We start from the raw sequence: 15,411 nt of genomic DNA, 5'->3' as shown, positions 1-15,411 counted from the left end.
AATGGCTTGCAAACCAGTGCTTGCAATGGCAGCGTTATCTAAGGCCATAGAATCCTGGGCTGATAATGTGGAAGAATGCCTGAGGAGTATTTATCGAAACAGCCAAAGACTGCCCTATCCAAGAAATCAGAATAGCGTCTGCCTTTTTGGGGGAAGCATCTATTGATGTTATTCACCTGATATCTTGGGATATTTCACCATCCGATAGCGAATTCCTTGGTAATGCTAAGGTTGGACAACACAACCGCGGTGGCTTACGTAAGGAAGCAAGGGGGAACTCGCAGCTGGTCTCTGTTACAGGAGGTGGAGCCGATAATGAACTGGGCTCAGAGGTATTTGTCCAACTTTTCTGCGGTCTACATCCCAGGGGTGAAGAATGTTCAGGCGGACTTCCTATCGCGTGTCGAGATGGACAACAACGAATGGTCCTTCCACAGGGAAGTATTCGAATGGCTTCTGACATTAGGATTGTCTCCGGAGGTCGACCTGTTCGCTTCCCCCGTGCAATCGGAAGCTACCCAAATATTACTCAAGGTTCAGGGATCCTCAGGCATATGGGATAGGTGCCCTCACAGAGCATTGGAAGTTTCAGAAAGCTTATGCCTTCCCTCCAGTTCCGGTGATCCTGCAGTTCCTTCAGAGGCTCAGGACAGAGAAGGTAGAGATGCTTGCAGTGATTCCATTCTGGTCCAACAGGCCTTGGTTCCCTCTACTGCTGCTCCTCAGTTATCAAGAGCCGGTTCCCCTGCCTCTCAGGCCAGATTTACTATCTCAAGGCACAAATGTTACATCCATGCCCATCATCATGTCTACACCTCAGGGTATGGTTTTTGAGAGGGAAAGGCTAGAAGCTCTTGGTTGTCCGGAAGAAGCTATTCCAACCCTTCTCAATTCCAGACGGGAGAGTACTAACAGAGTATATGAGCGCATATGGTCCAAGTTTTCAGCCCATATGTCCTCCAGAGAAAATTCTTGTAGTTCAACAGTACAAGATATACTGAGCTTTCTCCATACAAGCCTTGATTTACCTTTGGCTATCAGTTCATTGAGAGTCCAAGTGTCGGCTATTTCAGCTTTTACGGGTATTTCATGGGCGAATCATGCATTGGTACAGCAATTTTTCAAGGGAGCTATCAGGCTCAGACCCCAAAGAAAACCAAGGTCTCCTAAATGGGACCTCCCTTTAGTGCTGGACTTTTTCGAACCTTGGAAAGGATCCTAGAGAGCCTCTGTCCGTAAGGGATCTCACTCTCAAGACCATCTTCTTGGTAGCTATAACCTCAGCCAAGAGAGTTTCAGAGATTAGGAATCTAGGTTCGGAGGAACCTTTTCTGACCTTTTTTCCCCAGACAGGGCAGTATTGATTCCCATGTTGGAATCGAATCCCAAAGTAACCTCTGTCTTCCATGAGAATCAGGAAATTGTGCTTCCTACTTTCAAAACTTCGGATAGTCAGGATGTTCATCCTCTGGACGTAGGACACGCACTAAAACATTATTTGGATGTCACGGCTCCTTTTAGGCAAACAAAATTCCATTTTGTTTTCCCTCATGGCAAGAATAAAGGATTGCGAGCTTCGGCCAGATCCATCTCTGCCTGGATCGTTCAGATCATCCAGAGGGCATACAGAGCAAAGGGCTTGGCTCCTCCTGAGGCACTAACGGCTCATTCAACACGAAGTATCTAAACATCGTGGGCAGCTTCTCGACATGTTGCGCCTGAAGTTATTTGCAGAGCGGCCTCTTGGTCTTCCATTAATACTTTGGTTCCTCATTATTGTGTAGAGCCAGCTGCTCTGTCTTCTGTTAATTTCGGTTTGCAAGTTTTGTCGGTTGACAATGCTAAATAAACTTTTGTTCTTTGCTCGACATTTTGCCCACCCGGGTGTGTTTGGTGAGTTATTTCCCACACGTATGCTGCCATGGAGCTTTTCAGGAAAACGGAAAATTTATATCAAATACTTACCGTAATTTTCCTTTCCTGATAGGCTCCATGGCAGCAGGAGTTCCCTCCCAAATGTCTGGAGTAGGCTAGTTACGGAACACAGATAGTAGCCAGGAGCAAAGATTTATGGGAGTTGGGTCCAATTGGGTAATCATGGAGGCAGGGCTACCCACACGTATGCTGCCATGGAGCCTATCAGGAAAGGAAAATTACAGTAAGTATTTGATATAAATTTTCCGTTTTTTTGATATATAAAAAAAATATTCTAACGGTGCCTAAAAAGTCAGATGTCCCCTACTCTTTTTTTTCCCTACATTCAGTATACAACCTTGTGTATACTTGTGTGGGACAGACTTCCTGTCCTATATCAGAACAAAATACTGTCAGGCTGAGTGGCAGTCAGCTATTCTTAGGCAGATTTGTATTCTCTGAATGAATACAGAGTCTCCCCTGATTGGCTGAGGTGGAGAGATCACGACATCATCCATCCACCTTTCTGCCTTAGCCACTCGTCCAACCCTATTTTGTTCTGGGTGTGAGAAGAGAAGTTCTTATCTCATTGCCAGAATACAAGGCTGTATACTGTATGTAGCAGAGGCTACACACAGGTTTTATACAGCATGCCCAGTGGGTGCACCTGTTAGTATAGAAAATAATTAATTTGGGCCACCTTGGCCCAAATTAAGGCTAAGCAACGCAACTATGTGTAAAAACATAGTAATTGGGGTGCAGAAAATTGTCAGCAGGTGCTCAGACTGACTCACAATTTGAAATATTCACTGTAGCAGGAGGCAATATGTTCATGAAGGGCTGGAGAACGGTAGAATAATGAGCCCCGATTTCAAAATCATAGAGTCTGTCTGGGAGTACATGAAGGGACAAAGGGATTTGAGTTAGAAGATCTGTAGTTAGTTCTTCAAGATATTTGGAACAACCTAGCTTCCGAGTCACTTTAAAAACTGTGTGTAAGCGTACCTAGAAGAACTGATGCGGTTTTGAAGACAAAGGGTGGTCACACAAAATATTGATTTGATTTGGATATCCCTTCTGTTCATTTTGTTAATTGATAAAAATAAAATATTAACGCTTTTATTACTGAAAGCATTCATAAATTTATAGCATTTTTTCATTTATAAATGACAGGACACTGGTGGCTGCAGGGATTCACAGCTGTCTGCAGATTCCGTGATTACCTGTAGTGACCGCTGCATCCAGCAAAAATCATCACAGGTACACCCTGGCTGTGCAGAAAACTATGAATACTTGCTACCACCGATGACCTGTTGTCATATTGAACGGGGCCAGTGGCCGCACCTAGCTGCTGAGAGCCTTTGATTTCTGCCAGTTAACTTCCTAAAGTTGTATTCTATTTTCCTCTAGCAGAGCAGCACCAATATTCACAGTCACACTTACAGTCAATATTGTTCTGAAGCACACGTAGACATTGCTGGTACAGCGTAAGCATCTTTGGAAGATAAATGGTCTTGGAACCAGAATACACCAACATTTTAGAGTTGAGACGTTTTCCAGTAAAACCATTTGTTTCAGGACTTGTTTCAGCCACAGGCTCTGGTATATTCCCTGTATTGAAAATAGAATGCAAAAAGCAGATCTCAAACATGGTGAAGACAAAAATAAATGCAGAGCTTGTCATCTGCAGTACCATTCACACTAGTCTCATGCTTAGAATTAAGAACCACATTAAATCTGTTAGATTACTTACTAGCCAATACATATTCAAATCCACATACATTCTATGTAAAGAATTGGTCTATTCAAAATGTTTTTGGCTATAGCTGGAGTGAGCTGGTGAGCAAAGTCATCTGGTTTTTATTTTTCTTGGGACCCCATGGTAGGCAAGATCTTCCCGCCATGATTTCTGGTTTTGTTCCCACCTATTTTAAGTTGATAGTTTCTTCCTGTTGCATTTTGTATGGCACCAAATACATTAAAACAGCAAGGGTAGCAATATCTGTGGCAGGCCTGGAAGCTCTTGTTCCGAGACTGATGTGTGCTACCAAAGGTCAGAAGAAAATCTTATATCAAAACCTCATTGATCAATGTTTATTACGTTTTTCTAAAGTGGTACTTAGTACCAGCCCACTTGGTGTCCTCAAACCCGAGGCCTCCTCAGGGTATTTTTGTGGCTGTGGTTTAGGAGGGAAGAGTCCTTCATACCTGGTGGACTTGCTGTAAAGTAAAGTGGTTTTGGATCCACACATAGAATTTTAGTTTCAAAGACCATTATAAAAACAAAACACACACACACACACACACACACACACACACAAACACACAAACACAAGTATACAATCAGATTAGAACAATTTGATCCCCATGGATCAAAGGGATCAGGGTTATGGATAACAGTTCCTACAGTACTACAGCCTACAAAAAATAAAGACCATCTGTAGTTATTCATATACATTTAGGAAAATGCAACAGGGTAAGGGTAATCCATATACAAGTAATCAGAACATATTAAGTGATCAGGATAACCAGTTCACGTAAATATGAATCTGGTCCTCCAAAAAAAATTAAAAAAAATAAAAAATAAAAAAAAGGGGGGGGGCGAGGGGGTGGCTAAGGGTGAAAAGATAGGAAAGGAGTGGGAAAGGGGAAAATACGGTGTAGAAAGGGCAAGGAGAGAAAAAAGAAGACGAAGAAGACGAAGAAGACGAAGAAGACGAAGAAGACGAAGAAGACGAAGAAGACGAAGAAGAAGGAGTATCTCATTATTCCCCTCCGGCTATCAACAAATTCAGTGGCCAACAGTATGATTGGCCATAATTTGGGAGAATTCTGTGGAATCAGCAAAATTCCAGCCAACAAGCCCAGATTTTCCAGAATTTGAAAGGGGGTTTCTCTGGTTTGGTGTACGAGTTGCCCCATTTATGCAATATTCTTAATGCGTTGAAGCCAATCAGCCAAAATTTGAAGGGGACCGTTTCTGCCAAAGTATTGGTATGCACCTTTTCGCTGCATTGATTAAATGGAGTGTCAGCAACAGATTATGGTATGTGGTGCAGAAGAAATCGAGCAGATTGTAATCTAGCGTATGTGGCGATACTTGAGGTAAGGCAGTAGACTTCTTTCCAAAAAGGGCTGAATGTTTAAGCAAGACCACCTGATGTGTAGACGTGAACCTGGCTCCTTATTGCCTAGCCAATTTATGGCTAAAATGGGAGTTGGTCCTTTGGGAAAGGTACATAAACGACATCCTCCTCCTTTGGAATAGAGATCAGGAATCCTTACATAATTCAATTTTAGACCTTAAAAGTGTAAACTCAATTCATGAAATTTGAGCTGGGCACATATATATCTGAAGTGTTTTGTTATCTCTCTTCAAATCACTATGTCCCATAGCTGTATCCTGCGCCGTTCTTCTGTTATCAGCCTGATAACTCCTGACAAGTTCTCAGTAAAATGATAAAAGCAGCCTGAGTTTTGTATTGGGGAAGTGGCTATAAATAGATTAGCACTGAGCTGAACAATTCAACGAACAGAGCTGAAAGTCTCTACCTATGAGGAGAGGGGGTGTGTGTGCGCGCGCCTTTCCTCCAATCAGCTGTATTGGCTGTATTCAACGATGTGCACTTTCTAAACGGTATATAGATGAAGACAGCAGATATACCATGTAAAACTTATGTAGGGAGATTGGTTTAATCTCTGTGCATCATCTGAGGCTGTTCATTTCACTGGGTGTATGTGAGGGTTTACATCTACTTTAATGCCAATGACAGGGGTATTTCCCTTAGCTATGAAGCGAGTAAGGAAAAAAAATACACTTTCTAGATCTGGAGATATCAATTATTAACCAAAGGTTTGAGATCAAAACATACTTTAAACCAACTGACCACAACGGGTTTATACCCACTGATGGCTGTCACCATAGGTCATGGCTCAGTTCAGTCCCACGTAGCCAGTTTCTTTGCCTGCGATGTAACGGTACTAACACTCAGAATTTCAATCAACAGATCCTGAATTGTAGATTTCTTGAAAAGGGTTACCAGAGAGTAGAGTTGGACAGGGAAATTGATGGGAATTCCTTTTGCCCACCCTTCAACAACAGAAAGATGACAAATTTCAAATGGTGCTTTTTTTTATAGCCTTTTCAGTTCAAACACAAACAAATGAAAGCTATGGTTAATAAACATTGGGATAGTCTCAAAAATGACCATAAATTGTGTTTCATTTTACCAGAAAGGGCTAAAACTTATCTACAGGGGAGCCGCCTCATTAAGGGGCCAGATTGCCCCTAATGTAATTAATCCCCCCTAAGAGAACCACATTTTTACCACAACATGCCTGGTTATTACCCCTGTTGAAAATGTATGTTGCCAATTCCTATGGAAGGTAAAAGACCAAAACCTTTAAATCTACAACAACTAAAAGATATCAAATGAAAGAAGTTACTACATGTGCTTCCAAAAATTGCAAGTTAAACTTACCAGTAACTTGTTTTCCAATAGATTTTCAGGACCGCATCTGAGAGATCATGGCTCCTCCTCCCAAAGGAAACACCTCCTCCATCAGAACTTTAAAAGGAAAGCCTCCACGCAGCCTCCTCAGTTGTTTGTAGAGACTCTCCAACCCCAGCTGCAACACACAAGCGACAGTTATAGTATTACAGCAATAGAATAAACAGGGCGGGTTATTGCTGTCCTGAAAGTCTCTTGGAGAACAAGTTACTGGCAAGTCTAACTTGCAATTTCCAAAACGACTTTCAGGACAGCACCCGAGAGGATTACCGAGACTTACTCCATTCAGGGTGGGACAACAGCCTGTAAGACTTTCCTTCCAAAAGCCTGATCCTCAGCCATCGTGAGATCTAATCTGTAATGGTGGGCAAATGTTGTCAGACTTGTCCAAGTAGCTGCCTTACATTTCTGCTCAGGGGTGGCACCAGCTTTCTCTGCCCAACTCAATGCTGTAGCCCTTGTGGAATGAGCCCGGATACTTACTGGGCTCTTCTGGCCTGTAAAGGAATAGGCTTCCACAATAGCCATCCTTAACCATCTTGCTATGGTTCCTCTGGAAGCTTGCTTTCCCTTTTTATTGCCTGAAAATAAGATAAATAGTGCATCTGCACGTCTAAAGTCCTTAGTGGCTTCCAAGTAACTTAGGAATGCTCTCTTAACATCTTCCAAGGTATGGAATTCTTCTTCCTTCTTACCCGACGGATTAGAGCAGAAAGTAGGGAGAATTATTGCCCGAGAATGGTTCTGAACTGACGCAACTTTGGCCAAAAAAATTTGTATCCATTATTAGAACAATCCTGTCAAGAAAAACTGAAAAATAAAAAATAAAAAATAAAAAAATAAAAAGCTCCCTGATTGACAAGGCCTGCAACTCACTGACTCTGCGAGCTGATGTAACTGCCACAAAAAAAAAACAAAAAAAAAAAAAAAAAAAACAACACACGTCTTTAACGTAATTAACTTCAGGGATGCCAAATTAATAGGTTCAAAAGGATACCTGGTCAGGGCCTGTAGAACAATTGTCAAGTCCCACACAGGGCAATTTTTCATCACAACTGGTCTAGACCGAGAGATGCTTTAAAAAAATCTGGTCACTAAAGGGTCTGAAGCAATAGGCCTTTCCAAGAAAACCCCTAGCGCCGCCACTTGAACCTTGAGCTTACTGATCGCTAGGTCCTTATCTGCCCCTTCTTGCAGAAACTCCAATACCAAAGAAATTTGTTCTGGTGATCTTGTAGATGCTATGCACCAGGAGTTAAAGACTTTCCAGTATTTAAAGTATATTGCTCGTGACTTTTTTCCAACTGGAAAACAGTAGACAACAGCTGATCTAAAAAACCCTTTCTCTTCAAGAGCTTCTCCTCAGAAACCAGGCTGTGAGCCTTAGTTTTGCTAGATCTTGATGAACCAGAGGGCCCTGCAAGAGGAGATCCTGCCCTAATGGAAGATGCCAGTATGGTTCTAGCTGCATCTGCAGCAGGGACGAGAACCATGGCCTTTTGGGTCAAAATGGAGTGACTGGAATTATCGTTGTATCCTCTCTCCTGATTTTGCTTATGACCCAAGGTATCAACTGAAACGGGGGGAAGGTGTAACATAGGCGAAACTTCCACCTTTGTGCCAAGGCATCTACTCCCAGTGCCTGCTCGTGCCTGTTCAAGGAGAAGAGACGGACCTGGACATTTCCCTGGGTTGCAAAGAGATCTACTCTTGGCTGTCCCCATCTTTTTATGATCAACCTGAAGACCTCTGGATTGAATTGCCACTCCTGCTTCTGGTTCCCCCTTGCCTGTTTATGTAAGCCACAGCCGTGGCATTGTCCGACAAGACCTGAATAGGCTGTCCCTGGACAAAATCTGCAAAGGCTAAAACCGCCATTTCCACTGCCTTCAGCTCCCTACAATTTGAGGACCTCCCTGCCTAGTCTGCGGACCATGAGCCTTGAATCCACTGACTGCCCATAAGAGCCCCCCAACCCCAGGAGCTGACATCGGTTGTCAGCTGTACCTGGACTGGGAATGACCACAACAGACCCTCTGAAAGAACCTCCCGGTTCCTCCACCACCATAGACTTCTTTTTACTGTGGTGGGAAGCCTTCCCAGAGAATCCAACAAGCTCTGCTGGTGGTCCCAAGCCTTCAATAGAAAAGTTTGCAGAGGTCTGAAATGGTGCTTCGCCCACTGGACCGCTGGTATGGAAGAAGTCAAGGTCCCCAACACTGACATAATCTTTCTGATGGCCAGGGTCTGATTGTACTGTAGTTGAGACACTATATGTATCAACTTCTCCTGTTTCTCCTCTGGCAGAAAAAATCTTCTGATCCAAGGAGCTGATATGAAACCCCAGGATCACTTCCTGAGCGGGGGACAAATTTGATTTTTGGAGATTTATAATCCAACCTAATACTTTTAGGTGGGTACTGGCTTTGTCCAGGTCTTTTTGCAGACCCTCCCTGGACAAGGCAAAAAACAGCAGGTCATCACAGATTCCCTCTAGGCGTAGGGGCGCTAATGCTTCGGCCATAATCTTGGTGAACACCCTTGGGGACATAGAAAGGCCGAACGGGAGTGCTCTGAACTGTAGATGCACTACCTTGCTCCCCTCCTTCAGTGCTAATCTCAGATATTTCTGCGACCTGGCAGAAATAGGGACATTGAGATAGGCATCCTGCAAATCTATATTTGCCATATAGCACCCTTGATTCAGGAGGTTCCTTACAGAAAAGATGGACTCCATCCAAAACCTCTTGTACTGTACCGATTTGTTCAGTACTTTGAGGTTTAAAATGAGACTAAACGTTCCTGAAGGCTTCCGAACAAGGAAAACATGCGAGTAAAATCCCTGACCTAGTTCTCTTGTCGGAACCGGCACAACGACTCCGATTCATCAGCTCCTGAATGAGGGACTTCATGGCGAAAGCCTTGACCGGATCCCTTTGGATGTTTGTGACCAACAGTCTTTTTGGGGGAACCTCCGTAAACTATCATATAACCCTGGAAGATAGTTTTGAGTAATGGCCCCCCACTGAGGGAGAAATTCAGAGTCTCCCTCCCACCTTGAGGGGTGAGTCATTGTGGTTTGCCGGTGGTCGCCGGAGGATTGAGAAGCACCCCACCCCTACCCTTGGGTTTCTGTGCAGCCCAAAGCTTCCTCTTGTTCTGTGATCTATCTTCTGGTTGCCCTTTTGGGGTCTGAAAAAAAATCCCTACACGTTTGCACAGTCTTCTTCTTGACCGGAAACTATTTCCTTTTGTCCACCGTCCGGTCAAGAATAGATTAACTGAGCCGAACAAAAGATACCCTGCAAAAGGGGATACTACATAGCCTATTTTTAGATGCTGCATCCCCTGGCCACGTTTTCAGCCACAAGGCCCTTCTTACTGAATTAGTCAGGGCTGCTGACCTGGCTGTCATGCGAACCGACTCAGCTGAGGCATCAGCAATATAAGCAATCGCTGCTGATAAAGTAGAAAAGGAGTCTAAAATCTCCTGCTTTGGGGAATCCGCCATAATGTGTGCTTTTAATTGGTCAACCCAATGGTCTAGATTCCTTGCCACACAGGGTGTTGCCATTGCCGGCTTCAAATTAATCATTATCAACTACCAGACTCTCTTCAGAAGGAGGTCCATCTATTTGGCCATGGGCTCTTTCAATGTGCCCATATCCTCAAATGCCAAGTCAGTCGACTTAGAGACTTGAGAAAAAGCAGAATCTAATTTTGGGACTTTCTTCCAAAAAAAAAAAAATTCTGGATGGTCTTCAAAAGGGAACCTCCTTTTGTGTGCCCTGGAAAAAAAATGGCTTCTTTTCAGGCTCCAACCATTCTTTGTTGATCATGTCAGAAATCAAAGAAAGATCCAGGAAGGTGCGACCTCTAGAATCCCCTAGCCCCGCATACATACGGTCATGCAGGGAGAGTTCTCTCTTTTCTTCCTCAATTCCTAAGGTCGCATGGATCACCTTAAGGAGTCCTCCCAACTCTAAGGACAATTTATACTTAGAGGTGGCCTCCGAATCATTTTCCTATTCCTCTAAATCCAACTCGTCTAATGCCAAAGAGATAGACTCCTGGGAAATTATAGCCCCCCCCCATATCAACAGAGCTCCCTTGGGGCTCCATGGATGGGTGCAGGGATCTAGGCTCTCCTGACGTTCCCGAATCTTCTGTCAAATTAGAAATGAACACTTGGAAAGTAGCCTTGTGTTCATCCTTAATGGTTGTCAGCAAATCCCCACATATGGATGGGGATTCTTCCCTAACCAAAACTTGAAATACAAGATGCACAGAGCGTTTTGACCCATGTTTCACTTTGTTTTTCCTTGCAAACTGGGCACCTCCTCTTAACTGATTGGGCAGCACTTTTAGCCTGGACACAGAAAAAAAAGAGACCAGAAAAAAACAAACCACACGATTTATAAAACTCTGCAAACTAATACAGGTGACACCCAGGTGCATCTAGGAAAAACACACAATTCCCAGTGCCCAGCAAGCCAATACTGCCCCTACACCTCTTCAGTCTCACAGGTAAAACAGAGAGCTTTACAGGTAACCAAACATCCTAGACATGGGGGGGGGGGTGATACAACTTTCTTCCCCCCCCACCGGAGCAAAGGGTCAGGATAGCAGAGAGGCTCAGCTCCTTACCTTCACCTTGCTGGCGCCTTGGCTTGCCCCCTTATCTGCATCGCTCTCCATCCTAGCTCAGCAAAAGCATGGCAACTATTCACCACTGGTCCAGGGATTCAGAAACGCTGATGCGCCGACCCGGAAATAAGGCGGCAGGTGGCCCTCCTCTCTCCCCCTGCGCTCCAGCGACCAGAAATGACGCTGCTTTGCCACCATGGAGGGGAGGATCAAATGTGAGGCGAGTTTCTAAATTAGAAACTTTTTGGATCTATGGAGTTGAGGTCCTACTTCCCACATGAAATTAATGTGGAGTGGGACATCAACTCGTTTATAAATACCTCTTAGGGTATGAATATTATTATTTACAAAATTTTTAATTCTAGCTAGGCATTGTTCAAATTTGGAAATTTCCATTAGTCTGAGGAGGGGAACAAGAGATAATTATTAATAATTATGTTTATTTCACCTTTGTCCTGTAAAGATAGAGAAAGCGCATGTTTTTTCTTGTGTTAAACACTGCCTCACACTTTATAGTCACCAGTAGCATGGTAATGGAATTGAGATGAGTCCTTCCACCTTTAATTAGTAGGCCATTAAAAGATCTACACAAAAATAAATGCTAAGTTGGTGTCCCCGTAATGGAAGATATCCATTCCTAGCATTGCGAGATACAGCCACTCTTAAAAAGGAGACTAGGAACACATGTAGACCCTTTTCAGGTTTTGTGCAATATAACAAGTCCTTTTGATGTACGCACTGTTATATGACTATATGCGTGGTTTCAACCAATCCTGTCTGTTTGAGACTGAGGCTTGGTATCATGCATGCGCAGTTGTTTAAACCGGATCGAGGCATGACATGCAGACTTAAACGCCATCTTGGAAGTGACTTCCTTGATACGGAGCATTACCAGATTTGATTCATAGGTTTTTACATTTTAGAAGGTTGCTCCTATATAAAACACAGGGTGAGATGGGGCTTTCAGACCCCAGATGAGGTCTATTGGAGACAAAGCATGTCAGGTTGACGCTCATCTAACTACTGCGTTCCAATATTGAATTCTACTGGATTTTATCAAGACATGCTCATTTAATTCCTGCTCGATGCAAGTGCAATATTCTTTTAAATAAATATTGAATCATTTTACACTATGTTTTACTTTCATGAGACTGACCTACTACATAAGAAGTTTCACTGCGATTGATGTGGAATTGGATGTTGGACCTGCCATACAGCATTTAATATGGGAGAGCTTATTCTCCTGAAGTCTGACTCAATGTTAACAACATTTGAGTCCACACAATCTGGTAAGTGCATTTAAACCTCGATATCAGTGTCGGCATACACAACAGGGTGTTTCTTTGTTGGATCAACAAGGCTTTTCTTCCATCATGTTGAAGTTTAATTCACTTAAATTGACATTTCTTTATTTGATTTCACATATAGACATTTTTTACTTTGTTACCGAATATACACACTACGCAGGTGGCGATATCTTATTGTGTTTATTTTTATCTATATTTTCAAGGTTGCATTTCTGACAGGTTACTTAATTTCACTGTTTATATTAGTGCAGCACTTATTTCTAATTGCTATTGCTATAACAATAAGTTGTGGTGTTTGCAGCTGCTCAACTTAGAGGTTAATAGCACAGTATCCTTCTAGAGATTGTTTCTTTTCTCTTTATTGCATTGCGGGCAAAGAGGGGAGATGGAGGGACAGCATTTATAGATTATTTCAGGGGTTCAACACCATGTGAAGTACATTTTAAACCTATTCTCCTGAGCAGAAACGTTGGTGGAGCCTTTATGGATATAGGTATATATATGTTCCCAATCCTCTGTCAAGTCCAGAGAGCCCCAGCTCCCACTGTTGTTGATTAGCCTCAATTAATTTAGGATCATTGTTAGAGAACATTATAGTACAGAGGTCTGATATAAAATGCCTTTGTGGTTTAAATCTTGTGCACAGTGATTCAAAAAGGGTGCAGGACCTGGCCCAAGTGTCTTATTTGCATATACACTGCTCAAGAAAATTAAAAGGAACACTTTGAAAACACATCAGATCTCAGTGGGGAAACATATCAAGCTGGATATCTATACTGATATGGACTGGGTAATGTGCTAGGAACGAAAGGATGTCACATGGTTTGATGGAAATGAAACATATCAAGCTACAGAGGACTGAATTCCAAGGCTCTCCTGAAAATCAAAATGAAAAAAAATGATGCAGCAGGTTAGTCCATTTTGCCAAAATTTCATTGCAGCAACTCAAAAATGGTACTCAGTTAGTATGGCCCCCACGTGCTTTTATGCATGCCCGACAATGTCAGGGAATGTTCCTAATGAGACAGCGGATGGCGTCCTGGGGTATTTCTTCCCAGATGTGGACCAGGGAATCATTGAGCAGATTGAGGTGCAAACTAGCGGCATTGAATGGACCAAAACAATGTTCTAGAGGTTTTCTTTTGGATTTGGGTTAGGCAAGGGCGGTGGGATATTCAATGGTATCAAGTCCTTTATTCTCCAGAAACTGGCTGCATACTCTCTCCACATGAGGCCAGGCATGGCCGTGCACCAGGAGGAACCCAGGACCCACTGCACCAGCATAGGGTCTGATAATGGGTCTAAGAATTTCATGTCAATATCTATTGGCAGTCAAGGTGTCATTGTTTAGCCTGTAGCGGTCTGTGTGTCCCTCCATGTATATGCCTCCCCAAACAATCAACAACCCACCACCAAAACGGTTATGCTGAATGAGGTTACAGGCAGCATAACATTCTGCACAGCTTCTCCAGACCCTTTCACGTCTGTCACATGTGCTCAGGGTGAACCTGCTCTCATCTGTGAAAAGCACAGGGCACCAGTGGTGGACCTGCCAATTCTGGTGTTCAATAGCAAATGACATTCGAGCTCCATTGGCACAGGGCCCACTAGAGGAAGTCGGGCACTCAGGCCACCCTCATAAAATCAGTTTCTGATTGTTTGGCAAGAGACATTCCCACCAGTGGCCTGTTGGAGGTCATTTTGTAGGGCTCCTGCAGTGTTCATCCTGTTCCTCCTTGCACAAAGGAGCAAATACCAATCCTGCTGATGAGTTATGCACCCTCTACGGCCCTGTCCAGCTCTCTTAGAATAACTGCTTGTCTCCTGGAATCTCCTCCATGCTCCCAAGACTGTGCTGGGTGAAACAGCAAACTTTCTGTTAATGGCACGTATTGATGTGCCATCCTGGAGCAGTTGGACTGCCTGTACAACCTCTATAGGGTCCAGGTATTGTCTCATGCTACCAGTAGTGACACTGACTCTCGCCAAATGCAAAAAAAGAGTGAAAGTCAGGAAAAAAAAAAGAAAAAAGTGGCCTCCACCTGTAAAACCCTTTCTGTTTTGGGGGGTCGTCTCATTGTTGCCCATCTAGTGTACCTGTTAATTTCATTAACACCAAAGCAGCTGAAACTGATTATCAACATTCTCTGCTACTTAACCAGTTTTAGACCAGCCGCCACAGTTGTCCTGCGGCAGGCTGGCTCGGCTGGGCGAAGCGAAGTTACTGTACATCGGCTGTGCACCCCCCTAAGCAGCTGTGACGATTGGATTCACTTCAGAACAATCAGTCTACAGACCCAGGGCAGTGATTTCTTGCCTGGACCTGGTGGTCGATTCTGGCAAATGAAATCCTTCCCCTGCCTGTGTAAGTGTAAACACAGGTAGGGGAAGTGTGATGTCATCTCCCCTTGTGGAACTCTTTTCGTTCCAGAGAGGAGAAAAGACATTCCACAGTAAGTTGCACCAACACTACACTGACAGTACATAGGTACACTTGTCACCCCCCCCCCCCGATGGCCCCCCCAGTTAACCTCTTCACTCCCTGTCACAGTGTCAGCCAGTTAAGTGTTCATATATTTTTATTTGATCACCATAATGGTGTCATTTGTGACAATAATCAGTGTTAGGGTCCTTAGTAGTAGGTCTAATAAAAGGTTTAACCCATTGATCACTCCATCACCAGTGATCACCGTATTAGTGTCACGGTGACGCTGGTTAGTTATTTTTTATTTTATTTTTATTTATTATTTATTTTCAGGGCACACGCCGTATATTACCTAATAAAAGGTGTAACACTCTGTTCACCCGGTGGGTGATATCAGTTAGCTTTTAGTGTCAGTTAGGGTCTGCGTCACCCCGGGCAGCGTCAGATTAGTGCCAGTAGTGCTAACACCTCCCTTAGTATAGCGTCTGAACGAATCGAGATCTTTGATCTGATCAGAACTATATAGCTGCTCCGCCCAGCCCAGCCCACCCAAGTGCTGTATCAATCGATCACAGTCACTTAAAAACCACTAAACACATAACTGCAG

General features: G+C 43.5%; 1 protein-coding gene across 1 annotated transcript in view; it reads right to left on the bottom strand.

The window, feature by feature from the left end:
- The window catches only part of LOC143988332 (elongin-A-like), a 155,411-nt gene that overhangs the window by 55,748 nt on the left and 84,252 nt on the right, over positions 1 to 15,411 (bottom strand). The window contains exon 6 of the mRNA XM_077487810.1: positions 3,358 to 3,525. Coding sequence (XP_077343936.1) covers positions 3,358 to 3,525 — 168 coding nt within the window. The remainder of the gene's footprint in view (positions 1 to 3,357; positions 3,526 to 15,411) is intronic.

Source organism: Lithobates pipiens, unplaced genomic scaffold (genome assembly GCF_037356315.1).
Source record: "Lithobates pipiens isolate NorthernLeopardFrog02 unplaced genomic scaffold, aLitPip1_a1.2 Scaffold_18, whole genome shotgun sequence".
Classification (NCBI taxonomy): Eukaryota; Metazoa; Chordata; class Amphibia; order Anura; family Ranidae; genus Lithobates; species Lithobates pipiens.
The sequence above is the reverse complement of the archived record's forward strand: the minus strand, read 5'-3'. Positions and strand labels throughout refer to the sequence as shown.